The following is a 27,821-nucleotide window of genomic DNA, read 5'->3' as shown; positions in this document are numbered from 1 at the left end:
TAAACTTACTGACTAGGCACAAATTTCTGTGTGAGGAAGTCCATGTGACCACTGGATATAAAACATTAAATAAAGTGTCTCTGTGATGGCTGAAACACACAGATACCAAACGAAACCTGCCAAAGATGCTTTGGGCAGACATGAAAGCTAAAACTGCCTCTGCCGCAGTACTTTTAACCACCAATGATGGGTTTCAGTTTACAAAATGAAGGAAGCCAAAAGGCAAACCATATCCCGTGTGGTAAACTTTAAGGCTGATTGTTCACATTGTAATTTAACAAGTGCTCAGATTAGATTTGTGTTTAGGCAGTTATTATAGTGACAATTAGCTGCTGTTATAACATTATTAATTCAACATTAGCTGTCATAACATTGGTGCTTGTGTATTTTCTGTCCAATTGTATATATCTGGTACACATTCCTCCCTTTGACAAGGGCACATTTAGTTTTTCTGGTTCTCTGTTACTGTTGTTCTCTGCACCTTTTGTCACAACACATGACACAAACCAATATGTTGTGTTGTGAATAAAATCAAAAAAGTAGCTGAAATTCTGTCTAAGTAGTCAGGCTGAGTCGCATCATTTTATGTGATTTGAATCATATTTTACACCTCTTGATTATTACACCGTACAATACAGTAATTGATTTTTTGGCCATTTGGAGGCAGTGGAAGTTGTGAACATAACATTGGAAAACTTATTTACACAATAACAATGTTTCTCGCTTCCTGGCGAATGCAAGCGCAAGAGATTTCTGCAGACCATTATCCACATAACATAATTAGAAAACAATAATAATATTCAAGCCTACGATACTAGTGGGCTCAGTGTGAGCACAGTCTATTTCCAGGCTGCATGGCTGCAGTGATCAGTGATCATAAACAGAGTCCCAGAGTGTCCTGAGCACATGGACCAGGAAATCAGCTCCTGAACTCAATCAGCCCAGTTGAAGTTATCAGTGCCCCACACAGAGCACACAAGAGGGCAGGAATGTGCTGATAAGCTGAGCCACTGACCTGCACCCCGCCTCCTCAGTCACAGTGATTGAAATGAGGACAACGGAGCCAATGAAAACAGTAATGATAAGGGATGTTTCTGCACTATAAGAAAAAGGAGCTCCATACTAAAATGTGATTGATGTGTGATTTTGTAAGCCTTTTCATCCTGATAATTCCACACACCTTTCAAAGAGGGATTCACAAAGGAATTGATTTACACATGCAAGCTTCTGTAGAACTGTAGCCGTAACTATAATTTAAACACGCTACTCGTTAACACAGACAGACTTACTGTACTAAGGGAACATGGACTTTAAAGTCACATTTTTTTTGCTAGGAAGTTTTAGCTTTAGCTATGTATCACAGCAATGACCTTTCAATGCCTACGGTATGAACGACAATTCTCCAAAAAGTAGCCTAAGATCCAGGGAGCATAACATGTGTAAGGAAGGAAAGAAGATAGTTTATAATTTGACTCACAAAATGGCATCGAGGACGCCTATCAGTGCATATTATGGTTTATTTTTCAATTATATGTTATTTTGTCAATGGATACAGATTGTTATGTTACAGTATACATTGCATCCCAAAATGTGTAAATATTATGTTAAGAGCATGGCTCATCTACAGTACTCTTTGACATATAATTAACCTCTTACCAATTGAACTTCATTAAACAACACGTAGAGTAATATTTGGGAATTAAACTATGGTGCATTGTGGAACAGAAACACCTCCTGAATTGACAAACACTGATTACATGTATGGGCATAGGGAAGGTGAAACAAAGGCTCTAAAATCATACCTCTCAATGGGTGAAAATCCCACTGATACTAATAATACAAAAAATCCATGGTGTAAGCAAAGACATAGTACCTTCAGGAAAGTGGAGGCTAGCTCATTAAATCATGTTCCTTTTTATTCTAGTGATATCTCTAGGCTATGACCAACACATGCTATGTTTAGTGTCTCCCACCATTTTTTGGATTTTTTTTCCAGCACTCTCTCTCTACAAAGTTAAGACCATTAATCACTTCAAAGAGATACCAAAGCCCATCTGCTTTGATCTCCCTTCATATCAAAAACATAAGCCATCTTGTTGGACATTAACTTACATGCAAAGCCAAAGTTTAAAAATATACAAAGTCTAGTTTCTCCAGGGTGCGACATATCTCAATACATCATATAAATGCAGTAATGGAGTCTCATTAGTATGTCTGTTGTCACGTAGGTATGTTATGGATGAGCCCCTTATAACAGACAGTTTCAACAAATACACAGGACTACAATACTGCAGTCAAATTCAACTTAAGTAGGCAAAATATCAGATACATGTGTCCTTCTGAAACCAAGATGACTCAGATGACTGCTGTTCCCATGACAGCTTAGGGCAGCATGATTTACAGGCCAACATATATTGCTGCCCTTGAACAGCTAGATATTCTCTTCTTCTCAGGCGACATGTTTGCCAAACTCATCCCCTGCGCAACACTGTCATCTTAATATAAAAAAAAACAGTCAATTCAATAGTGCAATGAAACATTTAATGCCACACATGCCACAAACATCTGTATTGTGCCTCCCTCACTTCATTTGACAAATCTGTTGCCCTGCCCGGCCGCCGTTTCATAAAACATTACCATCATGAGCCAACTGATGACACATTTAAGTCACAAACCCAAGCTGAGGAAGTCTAACCTTGCTACCTTAATACCTGATCTTTTGGCTATCATAAATAATGTTTTCATACAATATGCAATCTAAGCCAAGGTTGGGACCAAAAGGGCAGACACCTTCATTGTTTTTTTTTTTTATATAGCAGTAACATAAGTTCATTCAACTGTATTATTTATCTCTTGATGGGATTTTAGAAGTAGAAGGTAAACAAGTTCAAGCTGAATTACAATATTGTGATCCCCAAGAATGTCTACTTTTATAGCATGATATTGAATCTGATATTATAACTTTAGTGTACAAAGCAAATGTAAACTAACAAAACAATAATAACATACAAAACTACACTGCCCAGTGTTATCAATATTCAACAGGTGACGACTGGTGCTTTTAGTTCATGTTAGCAACAGTCCATCAGTTGCAATGGAAAGGAAAATAGATAGTTAGCTCAGATGAGTTAAGCCAAACACCGACTGTAGCCCACAGCCAAGCCTCCCCCCACACACACACACCCCTAACATGACATTGCATGATTATGACAGCTGGCTAAACTCTACAGGCATCGGGACAGGCAAGCAGATATTTCTGTGTCACCAAACTGAAGTCCGCTAACAAGCTAACGTTAGCCAACTGCTACCTAGCTTCACCAAAGACCCACTTCGGTTTTACAAACGGACCACCATCAAAACAAGGTGAGCCACCGCATGACCTTCCCTTTAATTTAGAAAATCCATGTCATATTTCTAGTGACAGAGCTTACGTTACCACTGCCTGCCTTGCCTCTTGCTTTCAGACACTTAATAAATCTTGTGCCCCCGTTATACCCTCTTGGTCAAATCAACCCCTAGCTGGCCGACATTTTGTTCCAGCGGCTAGGCTAACGCATCCCAGCTAACGTTACCTGGATGCTCCGCGCACTTGACGTCGGAACAACCCGTCCGCCCGATGACAGCTCGACCGCAAGGCATTTTGTGACTCAATATTACCGCTTATACAAGCTCCAAAAAACACTAGGGCGATGGACATCCTTATTCATAATTACAATTAGAAGATAACGTTAGCGTGTTGAGCAACTAGCTAACAACTTAGCATAGCGCGTAGATGCAGTTTGCTAGCAGTGAGGTAGCTAGGTTACCTCGGCTTGCACCGTTATTGCTCGCTTGTACCCGCTGGGGGACACACATCCAGTCAGCTCCTGCGGCTACAGCGAAAAACACTCTCCCAAATAACGTACTCACGGACAAATCAAGAAACCCATTCACCTTCGCCAAAGCAATGCTCCTTCACGGCGTGCTTGTGAAAATCTTACAGAAAAGGAATGGAAAGGTCTTCCTGGTGTGGCTCCAGAGCAGCAGCCGCCGCACTGCAATGGCAGGCAGTGGATGAAGCCTTCCGTGTCCCCCCCCCTCTGCTCTCACACTTCGGCTGCCTTCACCGCCGCGGTGACAGTGACAGGTTCGCCTGGAAGAAACCATTCCGGTTTGTCCGCGGGGGGAGGATTGGGGGGGAGGGGGTGTGGGGTGAGTAGGGATGCAGAGAGGCTGTCCACAGCAGCAGCAGCAGCAGATATCCAGCAGCATCAAGCGCCATTCCAGCGTGAGAACAAACGGTCGGTGAAAACGCACAGATGGCGCTTTGTCGGCTCCCGCTGAACATAGCAATGTCCAATGTACATGAAGGAATGGATGCGACAGTTAACATTCTGTCATGTATTTCAAATCCATCGATTACTCAGAAAAAAATACAAATCCCAAAAATGTTGCAGATGTATGGTGCACTGTTATCACATAACAGTTCAAATGCATGAATATCTACAACGATTGCATTCTAACTACGGAATATCACGACTACATTCAACATTAGACTATAATAAGGCTAGTCACAATTCTACTATTTGATGGGTATTATTTGTTTAGACAAAATAATAATAATCTATTTGTAATGTATGGATTGATGTCAGGAATCTTTTACATTTGACAATGGTGCAAATTAGAGGTGGGGATCCACACAAAAGGGCTGTCTTACATTGGTCTATCTATTTTTAGCCTATACAACAAACAAAAAACAAAACATACTACTGCTTTTTAGTTAGTTTTGATAGGTAAGAACTGGAAAAAAAATTAACAGTTAGATCTAAAATGGATTAGGATGTGTTTAACAGAATAAAACTATATGAGAAAGTCACTGCAGTGAGGTAACATGGTAAAAGACACACAATACCAGCCAAAACATAGTTAATAACTGCGTTTGAACTTTGCCTAGGTTGTTGTAACCTCCTTTTCCAAGTAATATGATTTTGCTATTGCACCATCAGTACAGTAGACTTCCACAGGTAAACCGCTCTGGGCTAACAAACTATTGTGCACACAAAGCATTGTAAGCTTGGCCTTTACTGCATGTGACGTAAGCAGTTACATTTTATCTTGAAGACCTTTTAACAAGCATCCTGATCCAACAAAAGAGCCGTGCATGCACCTAAACAGAGGGGTATTCAACATTGTTGTTTATATTATAATTTTAGATTAATTTGATGATAGACTACTTTCACAACACATTCCAACCAAGTGCTGAGCAGTGCTTGCTTCATAGTGCTCAAACCAAGACTTTCCAACATATTTTTTAAATCACTTTTACAAAGCAAAAAACATTTGTTTTGTTTTTTAACATTTAGCAGGAGGATACAATATAAATCCAGTTGTTGTTGCCTTTAGATCCAGAACTTCACATCCAGATGTACACTATCTATTATGTCAAGAAAATATATGAGACAAAAACCTCCTTGTGTTAAGTAGGCCATAATATTGATTTGACAAATTGAATTGGAAAAAAGAGTGGTTTGATTGATTAGGCATCTCTTGAAACAAAGGACTGGACAAGGACAAGATGGTTATCATTCATGCCTACCCATGTGTGTCTGTGTGCAGCCTGATGTGATGTGTGCATAATGAGGAAAAACTAATATTTTTTTTTCAAAATGTTAGCGTTCTGAAAAATATACTTTGCAGGATGAAGACTGGAGGCCCTTTATGTGGAAGACATTTCACATTAAAGTTATATTGTTTTGAATGCAAAAGGCGATATGAAGAAATCTATTTGGATATCTCTTTTAACTACAGCAAACAAAAACTCTTTATAGGTAAAGCTGAGGTTGGCTACTTAAGTAGTAGTGACATGCTGCATAAAGCCATTTAAAATGCAGAGGATAGAACTAAAATCCACCCTACAGTCACGATGCTCAATACTCCTTCCCATGGGGTATACAGATTTAATCAATATACAGTAGAATGTAAATTGTGCACTGCACCAAACCCCACTCTTAAGACTCTATCACATGCACTTTAGTTTTTTTTGTGCTGGCTTTTCCAGAAGAACCTAATTCTCTGCAGCACCTTCTGTTGTGCATTTTATCACTTTGAGATTGCGTGACCGTTCTTGTCACCCCTACCTCTGGCACTAATGAGCGTAGGAGAAGATAGCGGCTGAATGTAATGCCGGAGGAGCACAGAGGTCCTGCAATGTTGCTGACGTAAGGAGACTTGCCGCAGATTCCATTGGAGGATCGGAAGGAGAAAGAGTGGGGGGCGGGGGCATCTTGAATGGAAGAATGAGAGTTGGCCAAGGTCATAAGAATTAGATAAACAAGGGCGGTCACAGATATCCTGTGGGAAGACAAAATATGATGAAGAGCAGGATATGTCGTAAATATAAAGGAAACTGCTTCTGCGACCTGCACCTCTACAGTTTTGCTGATAACAGACAAACCTTTGGCAATATGTCAGCATAGTATATGTCACTGAGCATGAATGATGCTTAGATGATGCTAGTTGTCGTCATTAGTCATCGTCATGCATTACAATATTAAAAGTTGCCAAAGCATTGAGGCAGAAAAACATAATCAATCCATCAAAACCCCTCTAGAAATGCATGAATGTAAACTTTTGTACCATCTGCATCTGTGATGGAATTGGCTTTGATGTGGGCTCATGCCGCCTATAATGTATCTCTGTTGAAGCCCTTGAAATACCCTCTGTTAATGCTACGACAGTGTTTGCATCACTGGCTGCCACAGCACAGAGGGAAGTTTCACATGCCGTGCAACAGAATTACGCAGCCCCTCTCTCCCATCAGCACATTTAGACACACAGACAGCATCCAAACCAGAGTATGACTGCAGGAACAAATCACACGAGTGGAAAAGCAAATTAGAAATTCACAGCAGGTTGGCTTTTAGAGTGCACTGCCCCTGACGGCGAGTGAGTCACCTCTCAGCTGTACAGGTCAGGAAAACAGCCTACTAAGCAAAGGTTGGCGTGGCTATCTGTGAGCTTTAATGACTACAGCTATCGAATGACATGACAGACGTTAAACATAGCACTGCAGCAGAGGAAAATAAATGTATTTGTCCAATAGCAGAGTGAGAGGAAAAGATGATATTATGTGACACCATGCTGCCAAAAAGCTGCAAGATGATACTTAAAACTTTGTGTTTCTTATCTTGTTATCCAGTCTTTGGTTTTACAAATTGGAGTACATCAATGTAATCCCATAATGGAGTGAGCTGGCCACTACACAGAGGCTTGTATTTCTGTGATTTCTGTGTTGTCCTCTGTCAGTATCACTGACCTCTAGCATGAGAAAGCAGCACACTGACTTGATAGCCAGCCCATTAGTTGAGGACAGAAATTCCTTGGACAAGGTTTCATAACGCCACGCGATTACACGGTGCAGCACCATTCAGAGCTGAAGAGAGAGACAGGGGTCTGTGATGTAGCAAGCATGAGCTATCTTGTAAAGTCAGCAGTAAAAAGAAAAAAACACTTATCAAAAGGCGCTTTATAGAAGAATGGAGTGTGACCTCGGTGAAGCAGAGTTGTGCAGCAGTAAAATGCAGCTGAAACATGCAGGAGACAGTGACAGAGTTTGGCTGCAGCCTCCTGATCTCTGTCCAGCTTATTAGCGGCTGATTTTACAGTTTGTGATTGAACCACCTGTCTCGCAAAAGGAGAAATATCTCATCATTCATTTAGAGTTTAACATTTAGATTCTGCATTAGAATACGCTTATTAATTTTCATGATAATGATGCAGCCGGCTTTAGGCTTTGGTGTGCTCGGCTTTTATGTAGGGGCCAACACATTTTGCAGATGATTCATTTGTCCTCTTTGTGGTTTTGCTTGTGGTTCAAATGGAATGAATAATGTATATAGTTTGAAAATAACTGTATTGTCATCTGGCTGCCAGTTGATGCATGTTTGATCATTTTTGTGTTGCACTGGCTGCTGTGGAACTGCTGCAGTGAAGTCACCAAATCAGTATTAATCATAAAAATCAAAAATATCAGTCCACAGAAAGGTATCCAAATCATTCCAGTGTCATAACATTTGTAAGTGTGCACCTAATATGTATTTAGGAAAAAAAACTGTGCTTGCATTCATGTACATTACTTACATATATTACAGAAGTGTCTATTTAAAAAAAAAACCCTCACACTTTAAAGGCAGGTATTTCGTTAAAAGGTAATAAATAAATATAATAAATAAATAATGGTTTTGAGCTACAGACAGTAAAAAAAGGAGACAAACCCCATGCGACAATGTGAACATAAAGGATGTGATCGACAAAGCACAAATCTGGTTTTACCTCTTCATAAATGTCAGAGCTAAGATCAGAACCCATGTACACATAGGAAATACATATTTTTCAAGATTCCCCAAATGAACCTATAATCTCCATCTCATTTTTTTCCCACCAACAGCTGAGAGCTCAGACATATCAGGTGACATAAAATGACCTCACATCCCCGGCCTGCGGATCATGTGACAACAGGCCACCAACGTCCAAATCCTCTCTGGATCAAACTACAGCATCATGCACAGTAGCAAAAAAGCAATCACCTAAGTATGTTTATCCCGGGTGGGTGGGGGGGCAGGGGTGGGCTGGTGGGTGGGGGGGCACAAATGCTAATAAAGATGAACAATTCCAATCAGTTAATGTGGATGCATGTATGGCAGAGAGGTTTTTTAACAGCAAAATGGGGAGTTGAATTATTTTTGCCTTTGAACACATGCCCAGATCATAGACTGCAGAGCTAACCATGAATTCCTCAGGGGGAATAAACGCTTTTGAAGCAGAAGGATCATGATCAATCCAATTGTGATTTCACAGTAAGCTGGAAATGGCAACGATTATTGATGATTAATTATCTATGTTTATTAAGCAGAAATTCTCTGAGGCTCTTCTCATATAAACCCAGGGGAACCCTACAGTGTTGTTTAAAAACTCATGAAAAAAAAATACTACAACAGTCAATGTGACCTGTGATGTGGACTACTAGTTAAATTATTAATGAAGTGGCAGTAATTTTTTATTTCCCTTCAAACAGATCTTTAAATTAGTTTGGACTCATAAGTGCTCATCTATTCATGGCTTTTTCCCAAGAGAGAAACCTCGCTCAGGATGAGAGTAAAGCAATTAGAGGCCTTGGTGGTCCGGGATCAAGTGCTCCCTTCAGACCAGACTGAGGGCTATTGTGGAGGGCTAGTGATGGGGGCTAACAAAGACAGGAAGAAAAAAGGAGAAAAATCACCCAGGGGTAATTTACCGCACTGCGGAAAGAAGCCAAACAATACTATACTGCTTCTCAGTTCAACTGGAGATTAATTTTGTCACAACTACAGTTTGACTCATTGATAAATCCAGTAAGGGGGAAAAAATTCATTATTTTTTAACACAGCAAAAAGGTTGCCCAGCACAATACATCAAATGAGTGGGGGGGTTTAAACTGTATGCTTGTCAGCTTGGCTTCACCAACCACGACCATCAACAGATCTTAAACTAACACCTCCTCCCATTCTACCGCTGGTTTTAATAATAAAATGTGTATTGGCAAAAGCTATGGTTCTTTTATCACCACATATGAAAACCAAACCTTCAACCAAACCCAATATCCAAACTGCACATCCAACCCCTCCTTCCTCTGTTGCGTCAGCTATGCAAACATGGATGTTGGACAGTGTTGCTGCACATTTAGGTAGTAAAACTCTGCCCTCTGCAGGACTTCAGCTGAACACTATTTATACGGTCGACTGTGTCTGAGTCAAGCTCTGCAAGAGGAAATCTATATGAAGAATTATTTATGGTGGCATGGAAACAAGCACGAGGAGAGTGGATATGCGTGATTTCAGCCCCTGCTGGCTGATGATGCACGCGTGAGCTGATGGAGGGAGACACAAGAAGGAGCCGGGGTTGTTCACCCATGGGCCCGCCGTGATGGGATGCTCCTGAGTCTAAACAGCATATGGTGCCTCCCTGGGCATCAACACACATCCTACATGTCCAGCAACACGGCAGGCTGCGAGATACACACACACACACACACACACACACACACACACACACACACACACACACACACTTCTTAATACACGAAATTAACACACACTTGTTCCTTTCATTCATGCTCAAACACAGCAGAGGCATTTTGGAAGGACTAAGAAGATGAGGTTTTTGTAATGAAACAAAATATCTTTAGTATGTCTTTTTGTCTTTCTTTGACCATGAATTAGGGCTGAACAATATGCAAAAAAAAAAAAATCATATTGCCATTGCGATATTGCAATATGAGTCACGATTACAGTGGCAATGATAATTTTTGCTTTTTGTCTTCAATGAGGAAAATACAAAAATAATGATGATATTGATATACTGTATGATTTGTAGGATGGGGCATCTCTGTGGCCCCACACTGGTTCATTGTTTCATTTATAATGGTATCTTGTGACACATTTTACTTTTATCTAAAAAAAAATTCAATTTCAATAGGCCTAATATTTTGATTAATTGTTAAGCCCTACCACAAATGCCGCCCTGTTGTAACATGTTACATCTCATAAGATTTCAAATCAGTATTGTATCACTTGACACTTTGCATGCACAGTGCACGTTTCCTGATTTAACCAACCAATTAAATGAGGATAAACAGTCTCTGAATTAATTAAGTAATCAAGTAATCTTTAGATTAATTGATAATGAAAGCATTGGGTTGCAGCCTAAATAAGTAATTCATAACAAAATTCTCCAGTGATTGTCAAAACATTAATGAAGATGTTTTCATTACAGGATATTATCTTACATTATCATTTAATGTTGAGCAGATAAACACAAATAAATTCAGAGTGTATTCGCTGTCTGTAAAATCTGAATTTAGATGCAGTGGACAAACAAAATATCACCTCCAGAAAACCAGTACGTGCTCATGTCATGATAATTAATCAACAGACAATATAATCTACAGAGCATCAAACCCTGTGATTGATCATGTCGTCATAGGACAACCTTCCCAGCGTTTCATTCTTCATGCTTGACTTCGCCACCATGGCCACCATCTTGATTCCGACAAACATTACATCATCCTGCTGGTTGTCCTTCACTTGACCCTATGCTCAACTGCTCAAATGGGTGGGATAACATGAACATCAAGCCCTCCTTGAAAAGAAGCCAAAATCATAATAGAAAGCTGTTATTGTGGTATTAACAGGATCCAGACTGTATTTTTGGAATGGAAAATATGGTATGTCATGTTGGTTTAGAGCTACATTTCCACTAATCCTCAGCCGCTGATGGTGCTTACTGTCCAGGTCTCTCCTCCTGTCATAAATCATGTGGGAAAGTCAATAGAGTTGTTGGGATTTATGTGGGTTTGAGTGTTCTCTCTTGAAATGATTTGTTGTAGATGAGGGACACGAGCCCGACCATAAAAACATTTCAGAGGCACGAGTCATTTTCTTCAGATCTTCCACGGACAACTGAGGACCCTGCTGTTTGTAATCTTTACCCTGCATCCTTCAAGTAATGAACAATTATTTTTGATCCAATTATGTTACTGAGAACTACAAGAAATCTAATTTTTGGACAATAAACCATTAAAACACAGTCAATTAATAATGATAAATGTTAAATTAAGATAGTAAAAATCAAGTTTAAAATTATCTTCTTTTTTTTTTTTTATGGAAATGCTATTATCTCAGAAAGAAGTGGTAAAAATGTCACAAAGCACTGCTACAGACGCTGTAAAGTCAACATATTGCTACAAGATGTGCGACATGATGGTGCTAGGTACACACAGCGCAGAGTGCCTACAGTGACCTGCCATATGTCCCATCAGAGGACACATAGGCAGGCCTTGCTCCTTAGTCACAGCCTCCAGAAAAGGACCCAACATCTGCCATCCCCTCAACACATGCAACCTTCACACGCATCACGCATGGCCAGCTCCACCTCACTGTCACACACAAACCCCCTCCATCACCTCCAACCATCCCCCAGTGCTTATCACCTATAGGACAAAAAGAAAAATTCATCCCTTCAACTCTGTTCTTACATAACAGACCTGTCTCACCTAAAGAAAATCAGCTGCTTCTCCAATCACAGTGCCCCCCACCCCACCCCACCCCGGCCAGCTCCACCTCACTGTCACACACAAACCCCCTCCATCACCTCCAACCATCCCCCAGTGCTTATCACCTATAGGACAAAAAGAAAAATTCATCCCTTCAACTCTGTTCTTACATAACAGACCTGTCTCACCTAAAGAAAATCAGCTGCTTCTCCAATCACAGTGCCCCCCACCCCACCCCCCCCCACCCCTCCTCCTTCCAATAAGGCCTCACACAGTGTGTAGTCGTGATAAATCTCCTGCACCCACCCACCCCCCACCCCCCCTGCGCTCTGCTCCTTCCTCTCTCTCTTTCACAGCCTTTGTGGTGTGTCTCACTCAGGTCCAGCCCTCCATTCCCTCCACCGTCGTGCACCTCCACGCCTTCATCACACGGGAACAATCTCCCTCTAACAGGCCCTGAATATGCAGATTGGTTAATTCAGCTGCAGTTGCTCTCTCCGTAAATGCATCTGCAGCACTTTCCGAAGACTGAGCAGCGAATAAATGCTTACGCTGGGGCTTTTTTTTTTTTTTTTGGTGGTGGTTAAGGGGGGGTGTGTGCCTCTGTCCACGGCAGACTGCAGCCAAGGATGAGAATTTAGAAGTGGGATGAGGGGCAAGCAGAACTAATAAGAGATTAAGACTTTGACCAAGGCAAAGCTCAAGGCCCAGTTGGTGACTGATCCTGATCTGTTAAGGAGTAATTCATTTAATTGTGCTCTTCATCCTGGCTCAGTTGCATCTGCTGCTGCTGATACATGCTTAGTTTCTCTGCAACTCACCTGGTTATAGCCTCTGCAGCAAACATTCCTTTAACATTTCCCCAAAACAGCTGAGAGGGCAGGAAAAAATACTGCATTAAAAAGAGGTCTTTCCCAAAATCAAAGCACATGAAACAGAGACAGAAACCTCAGTTTAGCATCCACACTGCAGCAGGGCTACACGCTATGCTTTGTGTGTGTAAAAGATATTGTTTTTTCCCTCCATGATGAAATATAACGCACATAAGGATGAGCTGCATATTCAGACATTGATTCATATGAAAACACACATAGCAAAGAAGGCAAATCCCCTGGAAAAAAGATGACTGTTTACAGTTTTTTTTTTTACTAATAATCCCTGATGTCTTTTTTAGAACAACAAAGCAAAGTCATGCAGACTAGTCTGATACCAGAGATTAGTGTTGTAAATAATACAGAGAATAACATTTTGTTTGATAGTAGAACAGATGGACTAATGAGCACAAAGAAATACCGTAAACGCTGCTGCTTTGAAATGGGACGAGGTGTTGTTGACGAACACTGAAAAATAACTTCAGCTATACACAAAGGCATTGGGTGCATAAAAGACTGTAGTTTCCCCCCCGTCTCCATCTCTGTTGTGCTTTCTGCAGCCTTAGCACTAAAATCTGATTCAAGCTTTCTGTGAACAAGTGCGCTGCTTGCCAACACAAATGACAGCGGGAGTGGGCCAAGCGCCAAAGTCCTCCCCTGACTATCAAGAGAGAAAAGCAATCAAAAGAAGCAATCGATATAAACAAAGTCTTAACTACTATTGATTATTTAGCTCTACACTGATGGGCAATGATGGTTATGAACCTAAATTCATACACTCGTTTAATTAATATCTTTACTTTTCCGTTGAAACAGCCAATCAGCCGAGATTTTCTTTGTTCAAAAATGACTGCAGAACATCCAGCGGCTCAGAGGCAGTGTTGTGTCTGTTGTGACATTTCAGTAGGATGCAATGGAAACTGCTCCTCAGCTCAGCATCCTGCAGTCTCATCACTCACTGTAAGGCGGACCGTTACTTCCATCAGCTGCATTTGAGTTTGGGCAAGTCAGCAACTTTTTCCTCTAGTGCACACACAGCCTGTACAAAAGAAATATACCGTGGAAAAGGCCAGGAGCCCTTTAGCTGAGCTCTCAGTCTCTGGTGAGATAGTGGCCTCTTGAGCCATCTGAAGCGTCCTCCGAGTGACAGGCCATAAAGACAAATGGCCGCGATGTGGTAAGTCACTCTCTATGACTTACAGAGCAGCAGAGGATATGAGAACACAGTGACATTACACTGCGTTTTACCACTCAGATGAAGGCTTACGTTGTCTGGGTATGGCTTAAAATCAAGGCCACCACTAATCTGTCAATTACAGCCTAAAAGCATTCACCTACAGCATATCACCATCAGGTTTACTAGATGGGAGCTGAATACTGATTTTGTAATTACTTAGAAAATGTGGGTCTTTTGTTCAATCAATCATGACAATTCATTTTTCTGACTGAGACACAAGTCTCTGTGCTGTAATATTTTCAATGCTTTTTATTTTGGGGGGTGGAAATCGGTCTGTTGGTCAGACAGTCCATCACTTTGGATCAGACTGAAATATTTCAACAACAATTGGATGGATTGCCATGACAGTTTGTACAGAGGATGAATCCTACAGCTCTGACTTTGGTGAGTTCTTATCTGTTGCCACCAACAGACCGATGCTGTATCTCAACAACTAGACAATGGATTGCCATGAAGTTTCAAACAGATATCAATGTTGCTGACAGCTGATAAATCTTAATGACTTCGTGATTCCTTAGCTCTTCTTTGTGCCCCAGCAGCAGGTCCAGGTTTTCACTTGTATAGTGAGTTATCTCTACATCTGCTGAATGGATTGGCACAAAATGTGGCACAGATATGGATGGTGCCCAGACAATGTATACTCTTTTTTTTTTTTTGATCCCTTGAATGTGTCTCCAGTGCCACCACAAGGTTGACATTTATGGTTTTGAGGGAGATGTCTCAACACCCTGCCACCCTCAGGATGTCTTTTCATCAAGTGTCATTACTGAGTCAAAAATTATAATTTGTCTGCTATCAGTCTCATTAACACATCAGCATGTCAGAGAGTGGCTCTGCAACATACAGCACTGTTAAGCTTTACTTACACTAGAGTTGAGGTTTAACTCTCAAGATACAGTAAACAGAATTTCAAATAACTTTTTAAGTTTTTTTTTTTTCTTAGTTCAACAAGTTTTTAAGCAGCTGCAAATCAGCAAAATCTCTGTTACTGTTGCTGACCAATACTTATCAATAATTCAACCCGCTCAGTGGTTTTGTGGTATCCTTTAATGAGATGTAGCGTTTGAGCTGAATTCACAGTCAGGTCATCACTGAGCTGTCAACACAATATAATTCCCTTGAGGCCGAGGCCCTCCAGCAGTCTACTGTTCTGTCTGGAAACAACAAGGTACGTGTTACAACTGTGTCAGCTTTGATTAATGCACATCAGAGCTCTGAATCTGAAACACTGCATGGTGAATTATTACATCTTATGTATCTAAAAAAAACCCCAGCAGATATTCCATGATAAATGAACGTGACCAAAAAGACCAGACATGTTTGAGCTTCACTTTGAGGTCTTTAAGGATCGAGACACCTGGGACGCCTATTTACTGAGGGTGATTATGGGTGTAAGAGGTGTGTGCATCTGTAAACAACCTTGCTGCTCAAACCAAGTTCCTTCTTCAGAGACCAATATAGAAAACCTTGAATCATTTTTTTATGCATTTGGCATAACATTAGCTATCAAGTGTGGAAATGGTAGCAGCCACTCATGGTGGCCCATGGTGGTCTCTTGGACGATTGGTCAATATTAACATGATCAAATATCAAACTTTGACTGCAGCGGATTTCCATCTTCAGCTAAAAGTGGAGGTGAGCACATTTGTATCCCACATTAAAGGAACAGATTCTTGCAGAGAGTTTTATGAGAAGATTGAAACCACTCTCTCTCTTTATATGGCGAGTATGACGATACAGCCAGCTGCCAGGTATTAGCATTAAAGGGATAGTTCGGGTTGTATGAAGTAGTCATGCATAGTCGATGTTCTTTCGGATTAGCGTGCTGCCGGTTAGGAGAGGCAGTGCCAAAAGAACGTACTGTTTTGACTGAAAGATGAACCGAAGAACCGAACATGAAGTGCACATTTAAATGGATTGTTTCGTTTTTTCTGCTGGCCCTGTGCACAGCAGCACATAGCTCTGCTAGTGCACCGGTGTTTCCTGCTGCCTCTCCTAACCAGCAGCGCACTGATCTGAATCTACTGCAGGTAACACACTGACTATGCATGACTACCTCACACAACCCCACGTCAAATGACCTGAACTACCCCTTCAAGACTGAAACAGGAGGAAACAGGTTAGCTTAGCTCTGTCCAGAGCAAACTAAATCCACAGTGCAGCACCTCTGATGCTCACTATTTTCATGTTGTATCTCTTTGTTTAATCCGTACAACGTCAAAACCCTTCATGAAACCACGACATGTCATTTTTATACTTCGGTTTTTGTGCAGAACAAAAGGCCTGGTTAGTTATTTCATCCAGTCTTTTGGCTGAGATAACTAGCTGCTTGTGGTATCCTCGTAATTATGGTACAGACATGAAAGTGGTATCAATCTTCTCATCTAAGTCTCCACAAAAAAGTGAATAAGCAAAATATTCCCAAATATTGAACTATTCTTATAATCACAGAAACATACTGACATGGTAAAGGATAAAGGATAAACATGTATATAAAGTTTCTACAATCCCACATGTAGATCAAATCTTTGGACAACAACAACAGAAAGATGACCCCTTTGCCATCACTATCTCCCAGCCATGAATGTGAATTGGGGGCCTGTTTAACCAAATTTGTACCATTCATTTCTTCCTGCTGTAAGTTTTACTAATCAAAGCAAACAGCATACTTGTGGCGCAAGCATTATAATGAAAGAGCTCTTTCAGGCTCTTGAGCTTTCAGTATTATCTGCAATGTGGGAGAAATTGTCTCTTGTGAAATGTGACTCTGCCACCACTTGCAAAGTGTGTGTAAGTGATGCGTTGAAAATCTTTTTTTTTTTTTTTTTTTGCAACAGGATCCTGGTGCCAGACCCAAATATGCTGCATGTCTTCTTTAAGTGGTCTTTAACAAATACATTTTGTGAGAACCATGTATCGTATGTGTCTTACATCTCACTGCTTTTGAATTTTTACACAAGACATATAGGTCCTTTGTGCAACCATCTTTGGCATTCGATTACCTTAGAGGGACTTGTTTGGACATTTTGTATTTGGTATATGGTTGGATTAAATTTTTGGATTCTTAAACAATACATGGTCAGTTTCTTTCAGTGTTTTTACGGGATGCACAAACCAAACAAAGAGACCATGTCCGTCAGTATTAGTTCAGTCATGATCAAATCTTTCTCCTGTCACTTTTTAGCTGTCTACATTGCGGTCGTATATTTCTGTGTCTGTGATTAGGTGTTTCAGCTTATTAATGCATTGTGTTTACAGAACAGCCAGTTTACTTACATTGGAATCAAGGAGATCAATGCTGTCCAGGCTCTTGCTCCTGTGAATGCGGCCCTTGATGCGGCGGAGTGATGGCTTGCCCTGAACGGTGCTCACTGAGGAGGCTGCTGTGATGGAGCCAGCGGTTGGGCTGGGGTGTATCCTGAGGTCAGTGCGGAGGGAGTGGGAGGAGGAGGAGGACAAAGAAAAACAACAGCACTACATCAGAGCAAGTAAGTACACATCCAGCATGGTTGTATCACAGCAGGACAAAGTGCCACAGGCAAGACCGAAGAAGAAGAGGAGGAAGAGCAACTGTGGTCATGTTTCTGCTTTTCAAAATGCCACAGTCTCCCGCTGGATAAAATGGCATTTAAAGAAATCTATAATTGGATTTAATGTCACAGAGGCCCTGTAGGGGAGCGGCTCCAAGCTCAGGAAGCACTGCAGTTTCAACCACAGAGGACCTTGCACAGCTCTGCGGGCCACACCAGTCAGACTGTAGTTGGGTCATGGTGGGATGTGGGGAGGAGGCACACTTGGCTGACCTATCATCAATACTCTGCGGAAATGTTCTCCCCTTCACAAATGACATACTTAAGCAGCACTGTTGGAGCCCTGCTGACCACATTAAAACCCTCAGCTTCTGGTTCCCTTTGTTTTCCCCATGTTTGTAGCTTAATTGCTGTGTAATGTGCTGTATTTGCCACGGAATTAATCTCCCCTATGGGGACGGATAAATATGAACCGAATTCAAAATTGAGTTTATCAATCCATCTACAGCGGGAGCAAGTTTGAAGACCAGCCACATCTATCGCTCATATTTGAGGTGTTTATATGTTATATCAGTAGCACTTTAACAAGGCACCCTTTATGAAGGATCTGTAAGTTGTAACGTGTGTAACTAATGGCTTTATTAATGATTAATATATCAATTAGCAATGGTTTTTAGATCAGTTATAAGCCATTCAGAAGAGGAATGTTTGGGTTGCCAGGTTATGAAAAACATACAACAACAGAACCAGCTGAAGACTTGGCAACCCAAATGTTCTTATTAATGCCTTATAATTGATATATAAAACATAAATATTGTTATTAATAAAGCCATTAGCAACAATTTGTAAACCCTTTTTAATGGGTGTCCTTTTATAAAATGGTACCATTATAACATTTACACTGCTAGTTAATAAAGCTGAAACAATGAACTGATAAATCAATTAATCGATGGGCAGAAAAGAAGTCATAGCTTTTTGTGATAATCAATTATTTAAGTCATTTCCTCAAGCAACAAATTTATTGGTTCCAGCTTTTCAGTTGTTAAGATTTTCTGCTCATTTATTATTATTTAGATCATTGAGTATCTCTTTTTTTTTAGCTTCATAAAACAAACAATTTGAATAAGCTAACTTGGCTTTTACGAAATTGTGACAAGTATTTTCACTATTTTCTGACATTTTTAAGACCAAATGAATGATTGATCAATCAAGAAAATAATCTGAGGATCAATCAATAATGAAAACAGTTAGACCAGCAAGATTAGTGCCACAGATTTTCTAGTACAGCCACAGATCATTTAGTATAGAAGAAGCTGTTTCCCATTATTGCACTGCATTCATACAGCATGGCGTAGCTCCACATCACACCAGTCCTCTCTCTCAGCGTCATGGAGGACAGTCACTCCTAATGAGGATTTACCTAACGCAATATTCAATGAGGAAAAATCCTGTCTACACAGTGCGGCTCAGAGACAGTAGATATCCATTAGCGTGCTCAGCAGCAGGCCCAGAGGAGCTCCTGAGGTTCGGAGACTCAGCAAGGGAAATTATGAGAGAGAGGGATGTACAAAGATGGGAGGAAAGAGCATCACCTTCCACTTTCTCTCTGCATTAATTCAATAGTTGCCTGAAGGGGAGTAAGGTGCTTACTGCCTGGAAATGAAAGGTAAAAGCATTCGGCAATACTTGCAGTCAATTACAGGCGACCTCAGATTGTTCTCATAAACACTACAGCAAACATGACTAATGAGAAAAGCTGCTTGGACTGTATCACAGACCCGGTGCAGTCCTGCACATTCACAGGCTCATTTCTTGGATGTTGATTCTGAAATGGATTCCAGCCAAAACACTTCAGGCCACAAAGGCAGAATGTATCAGGGTGCCAGCAACTGTGCCGACTCAGATATAATGTGCAGTGAATGATTTCACATCGCTGTTGTGATGGATTCTTCTTTGCTATAAAATATGCAGGTATAATGTGTTTCACTTGAGGTTTGAGAGAATATATAAAGCTGTGACATTGAATGTTAAAGTCTGCCTTTCACTTTATCATGGGTTAAAGTACATTTTGTACTTTTTATGACACACTCATGGAATAGTGCATCATTTGAAAGGCACAGTTAGACATTTTGGGAAATAGGCTTAGCAGCTTTCTTGCCAAGAATTATATGAGAAGATTGACACCGCTTTAATGTCTGTACACCAATTATGAAGCTACAGCCAGATGCTAGTTATCTTAGCATAGCATTAAGACTGGAAACGGGGTGAAACAGCTAGGTAGTCAGGCTACGTGCAAAGGTAAATTGCAGTATTAGAAGGGATTATGTGCACGATTATTTCTTGCAGTAATTTAGTGTTGCCATCATCACTACTTCCATCCGAGAAATAGTCTGCCATATAACCCCACGTAAAACGGCAACTTGACGGTTTTACATGACATTGTTAAACAGATGAGACATGAAGTGTTAATAGCAAAGCTTTACTGATGCTGGTAAGCAGATTGGTTATGCGTTTGGACGGAGCCATGTTAGCCATTTTTCCTCTTTATTCTTTATGCAAAGCTAAAAATAACGGGCCGCAGGCTACAGCTTCATAGTCAGCATACAGACATGAGTGTGGTTTCTTCTCACTTAATTTTGAGCAACAAAGAGAATAATCTCCCATAATGTCAAACTTTCCCTTCAATTACTGTCTCCTCTCTCGAACCGAGTTACTTCTAATACTGTACACATGCACATCATTGAAAGGGCAGTGTAGACCTGTATGTTTTATTTTCTTCTCTGTTGATGTCAGATGGCAGACAGGAAATGCATCATCTTCATCAGTAAGAAGCTAAATAGAAACCTCAATTCCTTTTCAGCTGTTGTATTTTAGCCAACAGGTGTGTGGACGGTTCATGATACAATAAGTGTCCCCTTGGCCCCGATATGATCATTGTATCGGAGTCTTGGACATTTTGTAGTCTCTGTGAACACAGAAAAATCCACTTCAAAAGAAAATGTAATAAGATCAATGCCAAGACCCTAATGGCCCTCAGCGTCCACTACAGAGTGTGATTATGTAGTTCACAGATAAGGTCCAGCAGATGCCTGATGCTATTACAAAGAAAGAACAGACACACGCACATTAATCAGTTGCCGTACTTCATGCCGTCCCTCTGTTCCCCCTCTCTTGGTTTGCCTGGAGGAGCCATCAGGTACGATTAGTTTGAGCAATAACGGCTACTGCTTAATCAGCAGGTCAATAGGCAATGTTACGCTTCATTCCTCCCATCTTGGCCTGTGCTAATATAACATTTAACAAAGAGAACAATCCTGACCAGTGTCTGACACATACACATACACATACACATACACATACACATACACATACACATACACATACACATACACATACACACACACAATAAAACACATACGTGGTAAGGGAGACACAGTCATACTCGGCTAATACGACAACAGCGCGAGCCTGAATGAGTTATCTCTGTGCTGTAACCACACTATCTGCCTGCTTTTGTTTGGGAGAAAAGTTAAAAAATAATGGGAAACATTACATAAACACAATAGACTTGTTGTATTATCCCTGCAGGCTTGCAACAGAGTGTAAAGTTCATTAAGTCAGGTTAATGCCACTCTTTGGCTGTGTGCAGGCGGGAGGGAATGGGTTTTTAAGACTGCAGGCGAGTGGAACATCTGTTTGCAAAGACTAATCCCAATTTAGAGAGCTGCTGCTGCTGCTGCTGCTATTCAGTCTTTCTCAAAGGCAAGCGGAGCTGTGTCTCCTCTAATTTTGGGAGAATGTGATGCACATGGCTCACACAGTCCCTGCTCAGTGAATGGTGAAAGTGTTCAGGCAGAGCGGTGTGTAATCTCACCGTCTCACGCTGTGAGATCAGCAGAACAGGAAGCAGCTCTGACCATTTGACCAGAAATGGGACAGAATTAATGCTGCAATTATGTAAAAAGGCAACCTTAAAAAACAGGATGCATTAATGATACAATGAGCTGTTTCTGTATACAAATGCAATGGAGCCATTTTTCCTGTTTACACCGGTGATGTCACATCCTGGCATATATCTGTATCCTAAATGTTTGTGAATGACAAAAATATGATCTTTAGTGCCTGTCCAAAACCTTAATGAGGTGGAATATAGGGCTGACAACAACATAATCAATTCTCTTAGGGAGGTAACAAATTATTCCTTTTATTATAACTTACATGTATATCATTTTTATTTTTAATTTATTGTTTATTCTTGAAAGTCAAACATAAGGACAAATGACCAGACCTCCTAGACTTGACTCACATTAACAAACAAGTTGTATGGAAGAGAAAACCAGCCAATCTTTTCATTTTAGAGGCTGTAACAAGAAAACGTTGTGAGTGATTAATCAAATATCATAGCTGTGAAAGATTATCTTTTTGTCAATCAACAAATCAGTTATTCCAGTACCAGTTATATCTGGAGTATTTTCTTAAATTTCTCAACTATGGACACAGTGTTAATGAGTATAGAGCAGTATTGATCTAGAGGTCACTTTAATCAAGTTATCAATATCATTTGTGGAAAAAGGTTAAACCAAAAGAGCAAAAATCCTTGCAGAGAGAAAACGAGGGACATGTCCTCACATAATAACGCCAGGTGTTATGTAAGAATATGAATTACAACTAAAATATTATAGAATTATACAACCCAAGGCTTTCAGTCACACCACACATTTATCATTACAAAGATCTTTTATCTTTTCTCTGCTTCGTGTCTGATTCTTATTAAGAAGCTTTATTTGTGGTTATTGGGGTTTGAAAAAAAACTTAATGCAGCATTCACTAAGGATTTATGAGTCAAAAGGTACTGCTATATATTTTTTTCTTTTTTGCATTTCAATTAGTTTTACAAAGTCTTTATCTACACGGGAATTTAGCAAAAGCACAAGCCTATCAAATGAGGAGACTGCACACCACATATAAGGTTAGATTATACGACATTCATTAGGCGCACACTTTTGTCCAAAATGAATAGCAGAAAGATCTATTCTGCACACACTCCTTGTGTGTTTCATCATGTTTTCTTGTATAATACAGAGTCAAGGAGTGGAATAACTGCTGAGGGCAGGTAAGTTATAATGACACGACCACTGGTGCTATTACCATTACTATCATTATTACTATGAATTATCCATTGTCTCTACTACTGCTACTTCTTTTACTGATATATGAGGATAAACATTTACCATGAATATCAATGCCTATTTCATGTATGCGCAACTATCATATTATTATGTAAATTATATCAGGTTATAAAGCAAAGTGCAACTGTTAGTGTCTCATTGTGACCGACAGCTGCTTCAAGCCTTTGTGTTGTCTTTCAATACGAGTTCTTTGGCCACATCAATAAGAGCTTTTCATTTACCAATGTTTATAGATCAGTGTTTTTACAAGTTTCATTTTTTAGCCAAGTCTTTATATTAACACTGAAAATATTTAAATGCGGACTGTAGACTTTCAATTTTCTTGATGTATTTTCCCACCTTTGGTTTTCATTCTTTATGGTTTCTATGTAATATGATGAAATTGGTGAATTACCAAATTAATGACTTAGCACAAATTAGAAGACTCTTGAAACTTGCCACCGACAGATCATTCATCACTGTGACTATCAAGTCTGCAACCATTTTTGCCAAACATCAATAATTGTTAAGTGGTAATGAACTTTAAATGCGGGTTGGTTTGAAAAGTCGGCCATGTAACAATAATGTGGCTTGGACAAAATTAAACGTGGAGATAATGTACAGGTAATGAATTACACAACAAAGTCAATTTCAAGTGTAATTGCAATTATGGGAATTAATGGAAAATGATAAGCAACATGAAAAGCAAAATGAGAACAGATGCATGCGTAGTAAATGGGGTGCAACAAATCCCTGGTGTGATGCTTTCAATGTCATATCATAATAAAAAGTTTAGAACCACAAATATTATTAATTGATCAGCGTTTGTAATGACCTATTAACCAGTACATGAGCTACAAGAGCTTAGCGTATTAACTTCATCTCACAAGAGTTTGGGCAACTGCTCTTCATTCAAGCTGTAAAAAAAAATATTCGGTTTAACAAGGTCAGAGCTTGCTCTCAGAGTTACATAACTAGTTTAGCCCTTTGTATCAGTGTGCTGCTGTAGATGAGACAAGAAGCTCTTTCCAAAATCCACTTAAATATGGAAATGTAAATATCAAAACTACAATAAGAGAGGAAACATGAAAGGACTCTTCTGTCTCAGTGAAATCCCTTATCTTCTCCCAGGAGGGCAATTAGGCTAATAAGAAGATGACTAAGGAATATGATTAGCCAAAGAGACCAAGAGATAAAGAGCTGCATGTGATAAGCCTCTGACCCCCGCTGAGATTACAGCTGCACTTTGACTTCAGTGACATCACTGTTTTTAAAGGGTTGGTGGTCTTGTTCTTGTAAATGTTTGAACTTAAGACCCAGTTAAAAGATTTGGGAACATTAACAGCTACAAACTGTAAAAACATCCTGTTGTTCACGCACTATTTGCATAATATCCAGTTGCTTTTAGCTTGATCTCTAATTTCACATGTGCTAACATGCAGGCTGTGGTTTTGCCAGTGTCTCTTAACCTCCTTTGATCATGATAATCTCTCAAGACAATGTGATGCTCAGGGATTTTCAGCATCAGTGTTTTGTCCTTGCCTGAGTGACAGAAATGGTTTAGGAAATGATTCAGGTTGGCTTTAGAGGGGTGATGAGAATAGCTAAGCCTCACACACTAGAGCCATGCCAGTGTGGCTGCATTATGTGGTTAAATGATCCACACCGTGCAACACATTTTGAGTTTGTGTGAAACACTTACTATCAGAGTGCCATTGAGCCTATTGACTCCTAATTAACCGTCTTTGCTTTCAAACAAGATGGTAATCCGGCCGTAATTAGGGAAACTATGTCACACACGTCGGCAGCAATCTGCTTACATCGAGCAAAAGGAATGAAAGGAAGACTCTCTTAAAGTAAACAAATGAGGAAGGCCGCAGGAGGAGAAACAGGAGAGCTCACTGCAATATACTGTAGCACACACGCAAACAGAGTAATGAGGACACTGAACAGGTGGATAGACAAGACACAAACACACATGCTGAGAGCAGAGTATGGGTAGATAATGTTTAATAGAGATGGCTATGAGAGGTGCCCAGAGGCCCGGCTGCAGCACAGGAAATAAAAACAGGAGAGGTCCATGTTTCATGCTTTACATTTTATTCATTAGTTACACCACAGCAGTCGGGGTAAGAGTGGGGTTGAGGAGGGAGGATGATGGCTGACCACATGGTTTAGCTTGATGGTGACATTTCCAGTGACAGTAGCAGTGCAGTGGAGGCCATATGGTACATTAAAGCACATGAAGTTGGAAGGCAAAGAAACAATGATGAGGCTATGACATCATCCTACGCATTCAACTTTACAAACTGATGGGAGAGGAAGGACATGGGCTATACTGTAGCTAGAGCCACTGGACTTCACACGCGCGCGCGCGCACCCAGGCGCGCACGCACGCACACAAACTCCCAGCATGCGGAGTATAGTTGCCTTATACCTATTGTGTGTCGACCACAGTAGGTTTGTGATGATTGCAACATGGTGCAGACTGGCTGCAGTGGCTGGAGGGAATATTATGTCATTTTGGAGAGTGAGCGGGCGCACCGTGGCTCTGTGACCCGCTCATTATTTGACGAGATGAGGGAGGGGAGGCGACAGCTCGGCTCATCGCAGCCCCCCTCTTTTTTTTTTTCCTTTTTTTTTTTCCTCCAAACCTGCATCACATTATCATCCTCCTTATCATCACCATCACCATCATCATCATCATCATCATCCGCACCAAGATTCATACTCACCACATACGCTTCCTGGGTGGAAGACAAGCTTCTTTGTTGGAGGCGGTCACCCCCAGAGCCAGCTGCATAACAGTAATGTATTTCTGGTAATTCACCATGGTACTGTCCACCGCTACTAAAAATCCAACCCAAAGAAAAGCACAGGTGATCATATATTTCTTTATTCCCTGGCATCCGCCTCCGCTGCGTCTTCCATGCTCAGCATCACAACGCCATTTCCAGCGCTGAAGGACTGACAGTGAAAACACTCCCCAAGGAGCTGAGCGAAAGGTGCCGTACCGCTGCGACCCATGTCTGCAATGACACTCTGACCGTGTTTTAGCGCTCGCAACCAGATCGCCGATCCATTCGATTTCTTTTTTCTTTTCTTTTTTTTTAAGTGTTGTTTTTTTTTTCTTTTTAATACGGTCAGGATTTGGACATTATCTCCTTCCTCCTGCCTCCTCCCTCCTATCCAGGGCTGGAAACACTCTCTTCAAAACGCTGCAGCGTCCAGGCGTCCGTGTGTGTGAGGTAGGGGAGAGAGTGTGTGTAGCCTACAGTGTAGTCAGAGGGGAGCGACTGGGAGGAAGGGGAGGAGGGAGGAGAGGCGAGGGGGAGGAAGGAGTAGGAGAGGGTGGGGGTGCTCAGTAGCATCTGTTTAGGAAGTCTTAAAGTTTGTCTTTAATTACTTGTTAAATGGTTGCTTATTCAGAAAAAGTCGAATCTCTTTGTGCTGCACAATACTCTCTAAAAGCAGTATTGACTTACAGGGGCGGAACTAGAAATTCGGAGCCCCCCTGAAAGCCTCAGAGCACTACAACCCTCACTCCTTTTTAGGAGGTGGGTGGGGGTATTTTTTTTTTTTTTCAGAAGACATTGTGACATGTCACAGTAATAAAGGCAAATAAATAAATAAATGATGGTTGAATGCCATTTAGTTGCTTCAGTTTCAGGGTCCTGGTGTTGTGCATGCTGGCTGCATTCACAGCCCCCTCTTTTGAAGCACATTTCAATCTGTGCATGAAAAAACCAGAGTGGACACACTTGGCTGAGGTGGAAAAGTCGGTGTATTGATGAAGGAAAAATGCAACAAACTGCAATGCAAACAGAATTCATCATGATGCACGTGTGACTTAAAGGTTCACTGAGGCTTCACCGCTCTAAAGAGATGAAAAAGTGGAGACTGTTCTTCATATTACTACAGACTGGAGAAATTAGTGCCTACAACAGTTCCTCTCAATAAACCAACTCCTAGTTGTGGATGGAAATGCACATTTATTTACATTTTCTTTTAGCGATTTTTCTGGATAAAGTTTGAGGCTCACTGTCACACTGTCATGACGGGCACACTTGAATAGAACAGATCCATTGTTAATGTTATGCTATGATGCTATGATACGTCAATATGTCTGCTGACATAAAAGACCTAGTTTCTCTAACATTGAAAAAATAACAAGGTCCACTTACTGGAAATTTTCAGGAGCTTTCAGTTACATCTTGTGGCTTTCATCAGTGAATGGAGTAAACTCTAATGTGGTTTATTGTGTGGTTGGAGCGAACCCCTCTTGCTGAGGAAGGCAATAAGATACGACTGACTTACAGGAAATTTTCAGGAGCTTTCAGTCACATCTCATGGCCTTCACCAGAGAATTTCTATCAAGCAGACCAAGTGCTACAGTTTCTGTCGAGTTGCCATTTCCAAGGTCAATGAACCTCAAAGTTCATACTGTACAGAGACAATCTACTCTGTCATTCCCAGTGCACAGTGAATGTAAAGTGAAAGTACTGGGAATGTCACCGCTAACTGAGGAGATTTTATTGGCCTCTGTGATAACTTTTAACCTTAATTGTCTGACTTGGTTATCTCCATTTTAAATCAGCAGGGCGACCCTAATGTCATGGATTTGTGCTGCTCATGTTATTGTATTTCTGACTGATATAAAAATCTAATAAGTCAGAATGCCTACACTCAGTGACAGTAAAGCTTTCTGGCATTTCTGTCGAATATTTGCTGATTACCTTTTATATGTCACGCAAAATGGCAGGTGGTAACAGCAAACTGTTGGAGGATTAATTTAACTTAAATGTCATGTCCTGTAGATACTGGTCAAGGCCCCTTTCTCAGTTGATCCAGTGGTCCATCAAAAAATGTAAAAGGAATAATATGTTCGAAGAGCTGTTTAATTCTACCACACACACACACACACACACACACACACACACACACACA

At 40.7% G+C, this 27,821-nt stretch overlaps 1 protein-coding gene across 6 annotated transcripts in view; it reads right to left on the bottom strand.

Moving 5' to 3' along the window:
- The window catches only part of LOC111229539 (tight junction protein ZO-1-like), a 55,011-nt gene extending 28,910 nt beyond the window's left edge, over nt 1-26,101 (bottom strand). For 5 of the 6 annotated variants that reach the window (XM_022755883.1, XM_022755885.1, XM_022755884.1 and 2 more), the window contains exons 1-2: nt 25,610-26,101; nt 17,453-17,594 (exon numbers count right to left, since the gene is read on the bottom strand). In XM_022755883.1, coding sequence (XP_022611604.1) covers nt 17,453-17,594; nt 25,610-25,761 — 294 coding nt within the window. In that variant the 5' untranslated portion in view covers nt 25,762-26,101. Of the gene's footprint in view, nt 1-3,933; nt 4,119-17,452; nt 17,595-25,609 lie in introns of those variants that run through there. The other variant, XM_022755886.1, reaches the window with a different exon arrangement.
- Between the last annotated feature and the right edge of the window lie 1,720 nt (nt 26,102-27,821).

The sequence above is a fragment of the Seriola dumerili genome, unplaced genomic scaffold (assembly GCF_002260705.1).
Source record: "Seriola dumerili isolate Sdu_G_001 unplaced genomic scaffold, Sdu_1.0 BDQW01000242.1, whole genome shotgun sequence".
NCBI classification, from domain to species: domain Eukaryota; kingdom Metazoa; phylum Chordata; class Actinopteri; order Carangiformes; family Carangidae; genus Seriola; species Seriola dumerili.
This window is presented reverse-complemented; position numbering and strand designations above follow the sequence as displayed.